The following is a 17,822-nucleotide window of genomic DNA, read 5'->3' on the forward strand; positions in this document are numbered from 1 at the left end:
TTAAAATAAAATAATTATTATTTCTTTAGTTCCCCAGGTAATAGCACAGAGATGGAGAGGATGATCTGTTATCTCGGCTGCTGGAGTGAGGAGTTGCTGAACGACGTGAGCGGTTTGTAGGTGAGGATCTCACGGCGTTGACAACATCCTCCGGGCGCTGGAAACCATGTAGACTGTTGAAGAGGAAACTCTGCTCTGATAAATTTCGTCCGCTTTCAAGGCTAAAGCTATAGGATCCGAAAAATCGTCTCTCAGCAGGTGAGCTCGGACGTCTGCGGGCAACCTCTTCAGAAAGGCTCCACGAAGAAAGAAACACGGTTTGTGACCAAGAGGAAGCAGGGCGAGCATATTCGACATAAGCTTTGAAGGTTTCATGTCGCCGGAGAGAGGAAGGTTAGAGATTGCTTCGTACCGTTGATAATCGTTGAGAGCAAACAACTTCAATAAACGGTTCTTCAAGGCTTCGTAGGGGTCTGAGGACGGAGGATTCTTTATGAGATCCAGAACTTGATTTGCTGTTTCCTGGTTGAACGCAGATACGCAATAATAGAATTTGGTGGAACTAGCGGTAACTCCCTTAAGGGCGAATTGAGCCTCCACCTGCACGAACCAGGCCTCCACAGAATCTGGCCAAAAAGCTGGAACTTTCACAGAAACAGAGTTTAATAAATCCAGCGAGCTGGGTTCAGCTAGAGCATGGACGTTATCACTGTCCTTAGGCATTTTGATCACTTGGTGAGCGTGTAGCTAAAAAAACAGTCTATATGCCTATAGTTTTGAACTCGGGGTCACCAAATTTAGCTACGCTCAATTTAACAAACGCCTGGTTAAATAATTACTTTATTACTAAATTTATATACTTGAAAATCTAAAAATGTAAAAGATTTAAATAGGTAGATAGGTGACGTGGCCGGAAGTTGCTCTTCTTGCCGCGTCTAGATCTTAAGTTCAAAACTCCTCAGAAGTCTCGTCTTCCGCCACTACGCCGCCACAGTACAATCATAACTACACAGCTGATCATCATGATACCTGCCAAGGATGTAATGCAGGGAAAGTTATTTCAGAGGTGTACGCATCTTTTGTACTGCAGTGTACTGTCACTGGGCGGTAATGTAAACACAAGACGGATGTCGAAGCCTGACATGGGATCCATCTTTCACATAAATAATCAATGGCATATTCTGGTCATATGAAACTATTATGTGAATTATCAAAATTATCAAAATTCAATGCTTTAACCTCCTCGGATACTAAACGAACACTGATGCATCTATTCTTGTTTACAAATTCCGCCCAGAGAGAACTGGTTTCAATATGTACGCAGAGTATACGCAACTGCAATTAACTTTCCTTGCATTACATTCTTGATCCACATACTTTTTAATGGTTTAAATTTACAAAACAAAAAGGGTTGGATAAAAGGCATAAAAAAATATGTACATATTTGATTAGTTAGTGAAATGAGTCTGTAGACACTGCACAATTCCTATGCCTCATGTCCACTGGCCTTTTCCATGCAGACTTATTATCAAAAGTAAATGCTTTTATCCTCCTCGGATACCAGACGAACACTGATGCATCTATTCTTGTTTACAAATCCCGCCCAGAGAGAACTGGTTTCAATATGTACGCTCGAGTATACGCGACAGCAACTACCTATCCTTGCATTATAACCTTGATACCTGCAGTCTAATTCAATGTGTATAGTATGTACACATGATCTATCTATCTACTAACCCTCTTAAAGCTTGAATTGACAAGCTGACCACAATACTTGCATAATGCAGTCTGCTAAAATAGGATTACACTTTTAGTTTAATATTTTACCGCATGGTGTCTCTGACATTCTTTTTTATACCATTTTTAACTCAAACTGTCTGAATTAAAAGTTCCCGGACTTTTTACTATTTTAAACTTGATAATTTTACATCAATGTAATGGCTTAAATGATCTATTTTTGATCCTTTATCTGATTCAACATTCGTTTTAAAGCATATCATAATAAAAGCATGCACAGCAACTAATTTGCTCATTGCTTTGGTTTCTTACAGCATTGAAGGGTTCCAACATTTTATGGCAGCATTGATTGTGCTAATTTCCCAATAAACGTTCGAGCTCCCAAGCTGGCTTATCAGACACACAAGATAAATCATTAAATCAAATGTCAAGTATTAATGATGTCCATTCTTCTTGAAGAGAAACACACAAAAGCAAAATTGTGGACATAAACAATAAATTTTAGCAAAATTCCTTGATAATTCACGATGTTTTTATGACATGATTTAATTAACACATTTTTCATTTTCCTAATCCCACTTTTTGATCAAACATGTCCCATAATTCTTGAAAAAATAGATTAAAAATTGAGAAAATAAACAAAATAATTAAAAATTTTAAATGTTCTTTCAGTTTAATTTTTTTGTCTGTGTCCTCTGTTTTTTTAAAAAACAGAATTAAAAAAAATACATTTTAAGCGTGTTGTGCATTTGTTTAATTTTCATTTGTTTAATTCGTATTAACCCTATTCCGGCGGGGGGGGGCCTACGCTGTATATGTATGTATATATAAATTGATTCAAGAAATTTTTTCAATTTCCAACTATACCGTCCACACTGTTGTTTGCCACTGAAATCTGAGCGAACAAACAAAATTCTCAGATAAATTAGGATGAGCAGTTAAATATTATGAAATATTTCAGTGAAATTCATAAAAATACGGAATGTTTAATGCTTGACACCTTGAGAAATTTGAAGTGTAATTGTATGTTTTTATGTGATTTTATTGCAATAATCCCTTTTTCTTAAAGTTACTAAGATACGGAAACTATCTTTGTTAAACAAAAAAGTTAGATTTCCTCACCCTGAGACTTTTAATGAACAAATTTTGTTTCCCGTGTATAAGGTTTCTTGAAAAAAGATCAAAAATAATATTGTTTAATTCTCTTTTATGATAGATAGATAATTGTGAAAATGTAGATTCTTTACAAATGTGGTGAATACGTCTCTGTAGGTCTCGGTCCCTAGAATCCCCTTCCCCCAATCCAGCCGCCCATCGTTTACAACCTAGTCACCCCCTTCACCCCCCCGCCCTGACACGGTCAAACAAAACTGCAAAACTACAAAAATGCCGACTATGGGAAAAATTATTTATAACTCCTATTCTATCCTAATTCTATTTTTAAATTATGAAACATTAGTATTTTGCTTCTTGCTCGGTGATGTGTATAAAATAGTTATATAGTGAAATGAAAATATTCTATTTAGTCTTCCCAGTTTACAGTAAGAATTGCATGTTGTTAGAAAGGAAAGGAATTTGGTGCCCTCCCCCCCCTCGCCCTCTAGTTTTTTGGTGTGAAGTTGGGACATTTCAGAGAGATACACTTCATGGATAGTACATTTCATAGTATACATTTCAAAGACAGGACATTTCATAGACAGGACACTTCATATATAGGATATTTCATAGAATAAGAAATTCACAGCTAGGACATTTCATTCATGACAGAAAATTTCATATATACAATATTTCATAGAATAAGAAATTAATAGATAGAACACTTCATAGAAGACAGTTCACAGCTAGACCATTTTATAGACAGGACATTTGATAGACATGACATTTAATAGAATACAAAATTCATTTGTAGAACATTTCGTAGAATATGAAATTCATAGATAAGACTTTTCATAAATTAATTAATTCATAGATGGAACATTTCGTAGACAGGATATTTCATAGAAAAAGAAAGTCATAGATAGGACATTTCATGGAAGACATTTCATAGACAGGATATTTCATAGATAGAACATTTCATAAAAGGCATTTCAATAGGATATTTCATGGAATAAGAAATTCATAGCTAGGACATTTCATAGACAGGATATTTCAGAGATATAGACATTTCATTTTAATAATTTAGTTTGTAAAAGTAAACCAACAGCATTATCAAGGTGTTCTTGCAAAGAGAACCTCCCCTCCTCCCATCCTCACATCAACCATTTGAAATCTGGAGTCTGAATAAACATTGTGTATAATATTCCCTATGTCTCTACTCCAAACGCAAAACATAAAAAATTCATAGAATTAGCATTTCAATTTTTTTTTTCTTAATGTAAAAAATATCTAATCTAAAATATTTATTTTTTTTGCAAATTTTTTTGAAAAAAGATATTCCAGGGCCCACTTATTAGAGCCCCGCATCATTTAGGTAGTCATTCCGAATTTCCGAATAAACAGTGTGCGTCACTTCCTAGATAAAAATCAAGCAAGTCGTAAAGAAAAAAAAGAGGCAGTTTAAAGAATTTTTAAATTTGAATTTCTAGCCAAATATTTAATTTTTTTAGATTTTTCCATTAAATTCTTATTCTTCTAGTTTTATAAAAAAAATCACCTTTTCTTCAACAAAAAAAGACGTTTAATACGTTTACGTCCTTGGGAATAGGTTATGTATTTTCATGTTTGACCTCTAAAGAAAAGCTATACTGGGCAGACACTCCAGAAAAAATAATAAGAATTGTGTAAGGACACGATACAAGAAGTCTATATAATTCTATCTATAAGCCTGAAAGTTTGATCTAAATCTGAAAAGAAAAGTTTCAACTGCACTCAATTTTTTTTAAGTTACATCACAATTGTTTTATACTAAACGAGAATGAAAACTATTGTTACCAATAGTAATGAGTTGAACGCTTTGTAAAGAAGAATGTCAGAGACACCTAATGGTGAAATATTCAACTATAACACTCATGTGTGCAAATAAGTATCACACAGGCGCGCGTATGAGTTAGTAGAGTTTACTCCCAGGTTGAACCAGTTACAGACGTACCCAGGCACAAGTCCAGCACTATAAGGCGCCACACAATAAACATTCCTTCAGGCATTCATAATTCAATGCCATATAAAGGGGGAGGTGCTAGGTATGACTAAGCACCCCCCCCCACAAATAGACAATTTCCGGTATACTCCCCTGCAATATTATACATTTCCGGTTCACTCCCCTACAATATTATACATTTCCGGTTTACTCCCCTGCAATATTATACATTTCCGGTATACTCCCCTGCAATATTATACATTTCCGGTTTACTCCCCTGCAATATTATACGTAACAATGATTCTTAGTATTTTAACTATATAATGATTCCTATACAGATGGAATTCCTTAATCTACATCTAATTAAATCTAACTTTCTAAAGAACCTGACAACACCTTTTCTATCATGTTTTTTACTCTATTTTTTATTATTATCTTTCTATCTCCCTCTATATAAAGTCTAAGTATGTCTTATATACATATGTATATATATATATATGCAGAAATAGATATATATAATAATATATCTATTATATACATATATGTATGCGTAACTACTGCTGCATCTAAAGTGGCCTTGATCGATGTTGGTCAAACCTGTGTGCAAGGTCTATACTTATCCTATACTTGTATATACGTTTACATGAGTAGACGCAAAAGCATGGGGGGGGCTATGTGGGCCCAGCCCCCCCCCCCCCACTTTGATTAGTGAAATCTATGATTTCTAGCTGAGTTTCACTCAATTATAAGAGGAGTTTTAATTGAAAACATAAAAGATATCAATCTTACACGTGTTGAATTTACTTTAATGTGATCAATTATGATAAATATTGTAGATATTCATTCATACATTCTGCAAATCTATATATTTACTTAAGTAGATGAAATTATTACTATTCTTTACATGTATTTTTTTATGTCTATATTTTGCTTCATATATTGGTATACTTATCTATATAAATGAGCACGTATAAATAAATTTATATCTGTAAGTATGATATATGTGTGTATTTATATGTTTGTCTGTATTTATCTATATGATACATATTTTTATTGATAAATACATTTCTGTTATTTAAACGAATATACTTTTATCTTTTAAAATCTATCTGTATATTTCATTTGCCATTATTACTTTTATACTTTATTCTTATATACATGTAATCTATACCCTCCCATATATATCTTTCTAAATAATTACATATATAAAATTATAATTTTTTTGTCTCGTTTATATCTATCTAAACATCTGTTGAGGAGTGCGGTACAATTGCTTGCAAGCATTGTGAGGCGGCCAATGTGGCCTTGTGCCTAAATCTCTGATTGGTTCAAACAAGAGAGCAAGGACTGTGATTGGTTCAATTAAGAGACAACGATCGACTATACTCCCTAACACATTTTGTAGTTATACATTTACCTGCTAGGTGTCTCTAAAATATGTCTTTATACCAGTTAAACTTATAACCAGCATCATTCACAGCTTCTGTTCTTATTTGTCTAAAAAGAATTGAATGTGATTTAACTAAAAAGGTTTTGAATGTTTAGAAAGTAATATTTGTCAAAAATTCTGCACACCAGTCATGCAAGAAGTGAATATTAAGTAAGCTTAAATTCTGGCTGTAAGCATTTAAATTTTTTTTTAATATCGCTAGATTGATAATTATTTTCACCTTGCATGATAATTAGAGTAGAGCCAGGTCTCATGTTCTATGTTGAACCGATTAATCTGCTCAAGAGGTGCAGAATTACAGGAAGTCAAGAAGACCAAAACTGGTTTCTTCCCTCTGCACTTTGTCCGGAAAATTTCCCCGTGATAAATAAACAATCTTGGGCTGTTAATTAAAAAAATCAACTGAGCTATTATTCATTTTTTTAATGTAACAAGGCTTGCCTCTAGTCTCCTCACTCTCTCTTGAATAAATCCTGTAAATAATGTAAATACGTATTTTTTACATAGATTCAAAATTGGAATTATGAAAAACATATTTGAGCGAAACCCGCTTAATTTGATTTTTAACAATGGATTTAAAAAGTTTGATGGAATAGCCCATATTTTATGTAATAATTTGTTTATTTATATCAAGTATTTTCTTTTGTGTAGAAATTAAGAGGGTGGCATGCCCCCCCCCTCCCCCAACCTCTCGTTATATGAAACCTGTACTAATTCAAGATTTACCAAATTCATGTTTGTTTAAGGTCAAAAGCATCAGGCTGTAAAATATATATGGATAGAATTCAATAGAACATGTGGTGAGTTATATATATTCATTTAATTGCATCAACTGAACTAAAGGAATAAAACACTTGCCACAAACACCAGTTCTTCTAATACAGGATTACACACAAAGAATGAGACTTCAGGGACGATTGTGCGAAATGTGTATAGTCCGTTTTCTTTAATTCAGGTCTCCTTGTAAATTAGCAAAACCTGACTGATTTCTGTGCTTGATCATATAGTAAACCATAAGATACTCAATTGAATGCAGAAACCGAAAAGCCGGCTTCAAATTGTCATATTTTTTTTAAGTTTTGGGTCGTCTTTACAGTCTCATTCTTTGTAGGTAAACCCGTATCTATATCTTAGCCAGAAGATGTTTGATACAGTTAAACCCTAAATAAGCCAAAATCGAAAGAATTCATCAAATTTCGTATTCTTCACTTTCTGATAATGGAATGTTGCAGATATTTAGTTTTTTTAATTGCATGATTATATGGAGCTCTTTAAAAAATGTTCACGCATATTAATGGCTATTTATTTATTTTCGCAAATACTGAGATTTACGTAAAATAGTAAAAAAACCCATTGAAAAATTGGCAAGACGACATTTGAAAAATTCTTTCGATGTATGGCTAATTTAGGGTATAACTGTACACATCACACTGTACACTGCACACTGTACATTGCACACTGTACATTGCACACTGTACACTTCAAACTATACATTCACACTGCACACAGCACACTGCACACAGCAAACTGCACACTGCACACTGCACACTGCACACTGCACACTGCACACTGCACACTGCACACTGCACACTGCAACTGCACACTGTAGTGTACACTGAACACTGCACACTTAACACACTTCCACTTCCACATCACACTTCACACTTCACACTTCACACTTCACACTTCACACATCACACTTCACACTTCACACTTCAAACTTCACACTTCACACCTCACACTGCACACTTCACACTGTATAGACGTTTGCCAAATTAGGCTTATCCGAATGCGTCAATAATGATGCCAAAAATAATTTTGCAATGTATTTTGGCAAAATAGTTTGAAAACATAAATTTCTTAAAGTCTCTTCAAGAATTTATGTAATTCTGTCCACGGGGTGGGGCGTCGGTATGATATCTATATATATGATAAATATATATTTATCATATACAGCTGGTGTCCCACGAAACATGACAGTTGGTAAATAGTTTAGAATGTCTTCTTCCATAATTTGTTGTTTGATACCAAAGACAATAATAAAAATATTAAAAATATTATTTGTGAGTCATGTTGTAGTAAAATTGATTTCAAAGTAAAATATTTAACCCAAAAAAATTTTCTAACTAAATAAAATAGGAAATAAACTGCAAAAAGCCTTTAATATCTAATACAGTTTAGGGAAGACATGTCATCAACTGTCATGTTTCGTGGGACACCCTGTATATGAGATATAAATATATATTTATCTACAGCATGGGATCTCACCCACACCCACACTGCATTTAGTTAGTTTAGAGCTCTAAATTGAGATTGAAGGGACAAATCAGAAAATTTAAAATAAAATAATTATTATTTAAATGAAAATGTATAAGGCTGATATAACAATTTTCTTGCAGAGAATACCAGGTTTGTCCAGTATTATTTGCGTATATTGGCGTTAAAGCTTGGAGATAATCTAATATGATATGGACCAATCATATATTGTACCATTGTTGTATCATCTGTCTAGGCAAGTATACTCTAATATTGAGTAGTATGTGAAACAATTTGTTGCCTGGTGCGGCCTGAGTCAGGGTTAGGGTGGTGGTTCGTCCAAACAAAGAGCAAGGTCTTCTGTATTACTTGCACTCACATAGAAGTGTTGTAGTTAAATATTCAACCAACAGGTGTCTCTGACTTTCTTCTTTGTACCGTGAATAACTCATCACCAGTATCCTACACATTGCCTCTTCTTTTTTTCAAATTACTCTTTCTTGACTTTACAAATTTTAAATGCTTAAAATAGTAAATTATTCAGTATTGTTTAGTTGACCTTCATTCACCAAATTAAATATAAAGAAATCTGTAATGTTACTGTCTGCAGGTACTTGTACCGGGGCGGTAGATTCTTACCTGATTCTTACTAAACCATCGTCCATAATTATTTTTAAACGTAATAATGCGATACATTATTCAGAGATCTTAGGAATATTCTGCGGAGATTTAGAATTATTATAATTGTATCTTATGCGTGTATTAAGTGATTGCCAGCCGAATAGACCTTTCGTGAAAAAAAGAGAAAAGTCTTTATCGTATTTTGTTAAACTTTTGCAAAATTCCTCATTTTTTTGCAAACATGAATTTTGCGAAAGGAAGCAAAAAGGATGCAAAATTTTGCGAAAAAAAATTTCACGTAAATCAATAAAGATTAAGTTTATAGAATTCTAAAGTTTCCAACTGGAGCGAGGTAAAAAGTGAAAGAATCCAAGTTTGCACAATTTTTTATTCTTTGTTAAGTTAGAGTTTATTACAATTTTCTTTTTAAGAACTACAAGCGTAAATTTTGAATCATTGAATCGATAATTGTACGTTAATATCATTAATGGTTTTATCCTCCTCCATAGCACTTAAGGGAAAAAAACCTAGTGCAAAATAGGAAAAATATCGATATTAAAAAAAATGTTGTTCCTAAATCTGGATGTTTTTGTTCTGAAATGAATCTAACACCCCCCTCACTAATAAATCCTGTATCTGCCCCTGCGCATAAACCTTGTCATTTTTAGATGTAGAAGCCTAAAATTAAATCATTAAATCGGAAATTGTACGTAAATTTTGAAAATGGTTTCAATCTTGAAATTCCGATTACAAACAAGTCTGTAGACCCTTATTTCCCCTTTTTTTAGACGCCTTGCATATATGACTTTTCTTTTAGGTTGAAATGAATCTGTCAAGGATAATTAGATATCTGTAAAATAAGTTTGAAAAAAACTATTTAAAAACATTTTCAGGGAAGGGACGACATTTTTGCCAGGTTGGGGGAATATTTGTTAATCATTACAACAACCCCCCCCCCCCCTACCAGGAAAATACCTAATATTGCTTGTCGTGGATGATTAAACTCCCTGCTGTATAGAGAACTAGCTGAAGAGCCCGGCGTTGCCCGTGAAATAAAAAATAGAAGAATAAAATTTTCGTTTTTTAGCCAATATATACCCCAATCGGTCCAGTCGTTTGGCCGGCTATACGCAACACATATTTGATTGTCTTGTTTTATTATAAAGATATACAGTGAAACCCTTAATAACGAAGACATCGAAAAAATTCATCAAATGTCGTATTATTCACTTTCTGATAATGGAATGTTGCAGTTATTTAGTTTTTTAATTAAATGATTATATGGAATTCTCCAAAACTGTTCCCCCATATTCATGGCTATTTATTTATTTTCGCAAATACTGAAATTTAAAAACTATGAAGTATAAGTTCATGCGCTCAATGCTCAAATAAATACAAGAGAAAATTGTGTTCCCTGTTGAAAAATGTAATATAAAGAAATATGATTTTTGATTCATTTATAAGGGGGGGGGGATTAATTGCACCTATAGTCTTTGCTATTCAGGATAATTGCACTTGTCTTTGCAATTCTGTGATCTTTTCAATTGAAGTTTTTACGGTTTTCATTAAATTCAATTATCAACTATTTTAGTGCAAAAAATGTAGAAATGCACTTTTGTGCAATGAATAATAAAGAACTAAATAATATTCCTCCTCAATTATAGAATTATACACCGTCATTACTGTTTAAGTATAAATAAATTGTCATTATGGTCTGTTGCACATAGCCCCGCCCCCACCACAAAATAGGAGGGGGGTCTTGATAGATTTACTTTACAATTCCAAGATATTTTATAAAACATTTAGTCATTTGAACGTTTAGTTTAATCAACTATGTTCAAAAAATTTTTTAAAAGTATCTTATTAATTTTAAATTTAAGTTTAAATACACTAAGAAACATAAAACTCTGAAAAAGGAAGACGACTTTTAAACTCAAGTTATGACTTTAAATAGTCCATGATTAAGAGACACAGTAAGTGTGCAGTGTAAGCAGGGTCGTTATTGAAAACGATCGTTGAACGATCGTTTTTAGTTTCGCTTCTCAATCGTTTTTAAAAACGATCGTTTCGTTTTTTGGAAAAAACGACAGTATTTAAAATAAACCACTCGTTTTGAACTTTTAGAAAACGGATAACGATCGTTTTTGAAAACGATCGATTTTTTTAAAATCGATTTGCAACCGTTTTTTAGACGATTGTTTTTTAAAAGACGATCGTTTTTCGTCGCTAACGAAACGACGAAATTTATGAAAACGGTCGTTTTTGGAAAAAAACGATCGTTTTTGAATGTCGTTTTACACAAAGTAAAAAAGTTGTGGGGGAGATAAAACTTCTTGATATTTTCTTGAAAACTACTCAATGTTAACTGCAGAAGCCCATCAGGTCTGTTTCCTTTTTTCGTTAACGATAGTTCGTCGTTAACGATCGTTATAACGAAGGGTCGTCTTTAACAATCGTTAACAAAGGGTCGTCTTTAACGATCGTTAACGAAGGTTCGTCGTTAACAATCGTTATCAAAGGGTCGTCTTCAACGATCGTTAACGAAACGACGATTTTATAAAACGATCGTTTTGAAAAACGATCTTTTTAATAACGATCGTTTTAAAAACGATATTTTAAACAAATTAACTTTTTTTAAAAAACGATCGTTTTGTTTTCGATTTTTCGTCGTCGTTTTCATAACGAATCGATCGTTTAAAAAAAATGAAAAAGTTAACATTCCTAAGTGTAAGTGATTTAATAAGTTATTACTAAAACTGTTGGTTTTTTAAAAACATCAAGCATTTAATTATTGCTTTAATGTCGTCTGCCTATTCCAAAGTTGTTTGGTTCTCGCTGTAAAATTCTGAAATTATGGATAGTTAAGATGTCTGTTTATTATGTAAACCAAATTCATGTCATATGAATCTTAATCTTAAAAAGCTTAAAATATTGAAATATTTAATATTTTTTTATTTTAATACCCCTTACTTTTTTCCGTTCATCCCTCCTTAAATTTCAGACTGAAAATGCGGGTGTTTTCAGTGTTTTGTGTTTTAGTCGTTTTCCTTGCTGGGGTCCAGGCTCAAGGCGGCGTTTTTTCAGGTAACAAAAAAAAACTTGAAACAAATTTATTTTTCAGGAAACAATGCTTTCTTATGTAAAATATCGTTTTCTAATGTACCATAGTGCTTTCCCATGAAAAAAAAAGTTTCCCTTGAAAAATAAACAATTTCTCAGGTAATGACTTTTAGCCAACAAAATTTTTTTTATGTAACAAAACATGGTCTTTTAAGACAAAACATTTGTTCAAGGTTCAACGCAGTCAGTGGGTTTTCTAAAATTTAATAATCAAGAGAGGCTTTTATAAAAAAAAATAAAAACACTTAGTAAAGTAAAAATTTAAAAGAACTATTTTTTTTTTTGTATTTTGAAACTAAAATTAATATGGGCTTTGTAATTTAAAGGGAGTGTAAAGGAAAAAGTGAAAAGAGGTATAGGCTGAAACCATAGATAAATTGATATAAAACTGTGTAAAATGTATACAAAAATTTATATAAATGCAATTTTGTATAAAAGTTGCAGTATTAAACAGATTATATTCAACAAATACACAAAACAATCTGAAAACTACGATATCCCACAGAAATTTGAGAATCTCAGGTTTGCTCCTATTATAATTTTTTGATTTTATTTAGCATTTTTAATAGATATAATAATTGATAATATTATAACATATAGTCCGCATAATCCGTATTACGTCACCAGAACTTCAGCAAATGGCAGTTCAGTATACTGGTCACGCGATTTCCGTCTGTATCACATGACAAAGATACTGCACTGCCATTGCCTGAGGTTCTGGTGACGTAATAGGGTCCATACGTAATTAAATTATCAATTTTATCTATTAAAAATGCAAAATAAAATTTACAAATTTATAATAGGAGCAAACCTAAGATTCTCAGGCTCCTGATGAATATCGTCATTTTCAGATTGGTTGCGTATTTGTTGAATATGAAATGTTTAATACTATACAACTTTTATACAAAATTGCATATATATGAATTTTCGTATTAATTTGACACAGTTTTATATCAATTTCTCGAGACAGGAACATCAGATAGATGTCTTTTATGTATCGTTCAACGCCTGAGATTCTCAGGTTTCATCCTATACCCCCTTTAATTATCCTTTACAGTCTCTTAAAACTCTAGTTTAAAAACTAATTAAAGTTGTAAGAACTAAGCAGAATTTAATCAAACTTTTTTTACATAATTGTTTTGTCTTTGAAATTTAAAGTTGAAAGATGAATTAAGTAAACAGATCTAACAGACCATGACTTGCATCAGACAGTTTAAAGTGTGTCAAAAAAATATTTATTTTATCAGATTTATAGAATAAATTTATAAATACATAAAATAAGCACTTTTTCTATAGGTAAAACTGGAAAAAAATTTACAACCATTTTTAAATTTTAGTATGAATGTTTTTTTTAAAGACGCCCTTTCAAATAAAAAATAAAATAAGATATTAACTCTATATACGTATCATCATACAATTAGTATATGTAGAATAACGTAAATTAACAATTTTTGAATAATAGTGTTTTCTTGATTTTATAGATTTAATATTTTTTATTTGTTGATATATTTATTAATGACGTTGAAAGAACATTATTTGAAAACATTATTTAAATTACAATTCAATAGGATTTATTTTTATCATTTAAAATTTGATCATCCTTTTTTATTTGTATTTGTAAATAATTAAAATATATTATTCAATGTCAATTTTTGAATAATATTTCTAGTTTAGTTATTAATAATAATAGTTTAATAATTAGTTTTTTTAATTTGCAGTGATAGGAACATTTTAGTTTCAACCCTTTGATATCATTTAATCTATAAAAACTTTGATCTAGCAAATACATGAAAACTATACGCCCAGTGTCCGAATTTAATGAATTTGAGCCGCGTCTTAAATCCGCCAAAAACTGGTTTGAATTGGGCGCCGGCTTAAATCTTGAAACAATGCATACGATTTTAAGTGGAACCAACGATATTTGAGCCGCGGCCTAAATTTAAGCTGCGGCTCAAATTCTTTAAATTCGGCATCTGGCTTGTTAAACGCTAGTTCTCGTATTTGCTAGCCATGTCTATATTTTGCACCGTGAATTTTAAATATATCCACACTTAAAGTTCTAACGTTTTTTTGATGGACTTTGAATTGAAATTTGATCGAAAATATCCCAAACCATGCAGGATGCACTTAACAACATACTTAAAAACTGAGCAAAAACTGTAATTTGAAATATCAAAAAGATGGAAGGACTAGAAAATTAGAATTTTAGGCAAATGAATTTAGTCTTTGCCACAAACTCTGATTTATAAATCTCTATATCTTTGCAACCCAATGTCGTAGACTTTAAATATTTCAAACTAAGCATTCTCCTAGATCAAATAACCTGAGTTTGAAATATCAAAGCTTTTCGCCTTCAAATTGAAAAGATATTAGAATAGGAAAATCAGAGTTTGTGGCAAAAACTCAATTCCATTCTTCCCCGGCTGAAGAATTAACAATATTAAGAAAAGTTTTACTTTTACGAATTATTATTGTTAGCATTATTTTTATTATCATTATCATTATTTTTGTTAGCATTTTTAATATCATTATTATAATAATAATTATTATTAAGGATTTATGAGTTTTGTAAACAGATTTAATCCTTTCCGTCCCACCTCGTCCTCTAGCCGTCCTCAATCCTTCTCTAGGCCGTCCGCGAACACTTTCTCTCGTCCTCCCTCAAACTCCTTCCAAGCTCCTTCGTCCAACTCTTTCCCTGCTCCTTCCTCTAACTCTTTTCCAGCTTCAAGTTCCAACTCCTTCGCTTCTCCTTCAAGCTCCAACTCCTTTCCTTCTCCTTCCTCCAACTCCTTCCCTTCTTCTTCCTCTAACTCCTTCCCTTCTCCTTCCTCTAACTCCTTTCCTTCTCCTCCCTCTAACTCCTTCCCTTCTCCTTCTGCTCCTTCATTTTCCTCTGCTGGGTAAAATATTTATTTTTATTTTTCAATATTTTCTAGTGTTAGACATCTTTTTATTTCTTTTTTTAGTTGTTTGGCTTTCCAAGGTCCTCTTTTATAGATCTGAATAGTTTTAAGAAGCTTTAAATTGTTTGATGTTTAAAGTTTGCTTTCACTGCTCAAGTTAAAATGTGAGCTCAGTCTGCAGGTGCCATATGTAAGACCTTCAAGACTTTAGTGGAGACATTTATTGAACAAAAAATCCTTGAGATTAAAGAACAAATCAAAAGAATCGTGATCTTTTCCTGACTAAAAAATAAACGACGTTTGGCGTAAATATTTTCAACGAATTTTGCGCATTTATTTCTTTAAAAATCTTTCCAGAAACATCCAGATAATTTACCGGTAGACTTTTTTGTGAATCAATTGTGTTTGTCATGCCAATAGTTCCATCAGCTCAAGCATATGAGACAATCAAATTATTTAATGATAATTCATTTTCAGATACGGTGTTAGGCGATTATATTAGTATATAATGAAGAATTTAAATTTTGATTTATATCAAGCTTTTAAACAGCAAGAATGCACAAAAAATGGAAGCAAAGAGAAGCTGTCTATCTAAAAAACTTCTTTTCAATAACTTGTGTAATTCAAAAAAGCTTGAAAACAATTAAAATTTCAATAAAAAGTAGTCTTTATTATATTGATATAATGAAGGAGGGCGGGGGGGGGGGTGCCTTTTCTCATTCTTATTTCTTATCATTACACGTTTTTAAAAAGTCATGATGTCAGATGGAAAAATACTTTATTTAAATGGGGAACTTAAGGAAATTTGTAAAATTCATGTTAATAAAAGTCCGGCATTGTTCGTGGAATGTCTAAAATTGTGGCAACGCCCTGGCTTTGGGTTTATCTCACCAACTTACATCAACTTTTTTGTAGCTCTAGACACATTCATTTTATTAATGTATTGTTTTCGTGTAAAAAGGGGGTAATTTGCAACGTACTGCATAATTTTAGCTTGCACATCTTAGTTTGCAGTGTACTGTGTAGTTTCTTGGGAATAACTGTAAGTAACAAAATGCTTATTTTTTCAAACACTTGTTTAGAATTATGCATTTTGCAATCTCAGGCTTCCTGCGGTATTAAAGTGGGTCTAGTGCCACTATAGTTTCAGTAGAAGTAAATATTTCCATTTACTGTTTTAGCGCCGATATAAGGATTTATATCTAATTAGATAATAAGATAGATAGAAATATACCGCCATGCAAATTCTATCGGTTTAGAATAGACGACAATCACATGACTGAACCCTGATTTGATCAGGCGCTAATGGACTCGGCATACTATGGTGGTGCCCTGACCTCCGTTGTAATATTGAGGGACTATGTAAATAGAGGGAATATCCGATTCACATGGTGCCTTTAAACCTTTCTGATCATGAATGTGACACGGGCAGCTGTAGTACATTTGAATTTCCGAGCCAGGTCAACCTTTCCGGTCCTAGTTTGTACTATAAGTAGTTCCATGGACAGGACTAGCCGGTGCAACAAGGTTGAAGCGGTCAGATTTCATATATGTTGAATTTACTTTTACTAAAGGGGCAGAGATGCGTGGTGAAAGATATCATAGTTTCTTTAGGTTTAAGGGGGGGGAGTCATGTTTCACCCCTTCCCCTCACAAGCTTTTAGTATATCTGGACCCCCCCACCCCCCACTGGCCCTATTATTCCAACTTATCGAGCCAGCCCATGGATGGATATAAGAAAAATATTAAAATATCATTTTTTATTTGATTTACATCTATATATAAAATAGTAATATATTTTTGTTTGTTTTTATGTCTTATAATATTTAACAACGGAACCCCTTAACCGATTTGCCTCAAATTTTAACTGCAGAACTCTGTAGGACAACGGGAATGTTCTTTATAGCTAGGTTAAAATGTTCCCGTGTAAGTACACATTTATAACAAAAAATACAATGTTTGAATGCATAATGCATTTTACTGGTTATTTTTCAACCCATTAAACTTGCTTTACTTTGAATGTTACAAACTTGTTTTATTACTCAATGTTTAAATATATATTTAGATTAGATATAGAATATATATATATATATATATATATATATATATACTAGTTTGGCTACGCTCAATAATAACAAGTCCCAGGTTAAATAAATACTTTATTAACTAACTTATTTTGGTCTGTAAATTTAAATTATCAAAATCATATATATATGGGTGACGTGGCGGGACTGTTGCTCCTCTCGCCGCGTCTTCATATCCGACTCAGACTCAGATCGTTTTCCGCCACACTAGGCTTTTAGTGCGCTTCGCCCACAACTTCTATTTCAACTTTTAATCGTGGCTTTATCTGTGAGCATCTTCTCTACAGTATAAAACAAAAACAAACAAAAATTCATAATTTCGCTCATTTTCTAAATTTTACTAAAGTAATTTTTAAGAAATATTTATAATTTTGATCATTCATAAACCATCCCTGAGGCACGTGAGGTCCCACACAAAATTTGTGAACATTGAAAACAAAGAAAAACAAATTACGCGGATTTTATCAAAAAAATTCGCGGCTTTTCAAGATTTTAAAAATTTGTTACGCGAGCCATGCTGCGTGAAGAAAGTCTGTTTGTCGCCCCTGCGTATTTCTGAGTTTCTCCTGAAG

The 17,822-nt window shown here is 32.5% G+C and overlaps 1 protein-coding gene across 1 annotated transcript; it reads left to right on the forward strand.

The window, feature by feature from the left end:
• Positions 1-12,145: 12,145 nt before the first annotated feature.
• Positions 12,146-15,182, forward strand: LOC111712614 (putative protein TPRXL). Its single transcript, XM_023487270.1, has 2 exons — positions 12,146-12,224; positions 14,815-15,182. The coding sequence occupies exons 1-2, from the start codon at positions 12,149-12,151 to the stop codon at positions 15,165-15,167; spliced, it is 429 nt and encodes a 142-aa protein (XP_023343038.1). The 5' UTR covers positions 12,146-12,148; the 3' UTR covers positions 15,168-15,182.
• Positions 15,183-17,822: the final 2,640 nt, after the last annotated feature.

This window comes from Eurytemora carolleeae, unplaced genomic scaffold (assembly GCF_000591075.1).
Source record: "Eurytemora carolleeae unplaced genomic scaffold, Eaff_2.0 scaffold1293, whole genome shotgun sequence".
Classification (NCBI taxonomy): Eukaryota; Metazoa; Arthropoda; class Copepoda; order Calanoida; family Temoridae; genus Eurytemora; species Eurytemora carolleeae.

What these genes read in the sequence shown, in the direction of transcription:
- LOC111712614 (XM_023487270.1), top strand. Translation starts at nt 12,149, where the DNA reads ATGCGGGTGTTTTCAGTGTTTTGTGTTTTAGTCGTTTTCCTTGCTGGG. An exon ending in TCAAGGCGGCGTTTTTTCAG is followed by an intron (nt 12,225 to 14,814) that starts GTAACAAAAAAA and finishes ATTATTATTAAG; the next exon opens with GATTTATGAGTTTTGTAAAC.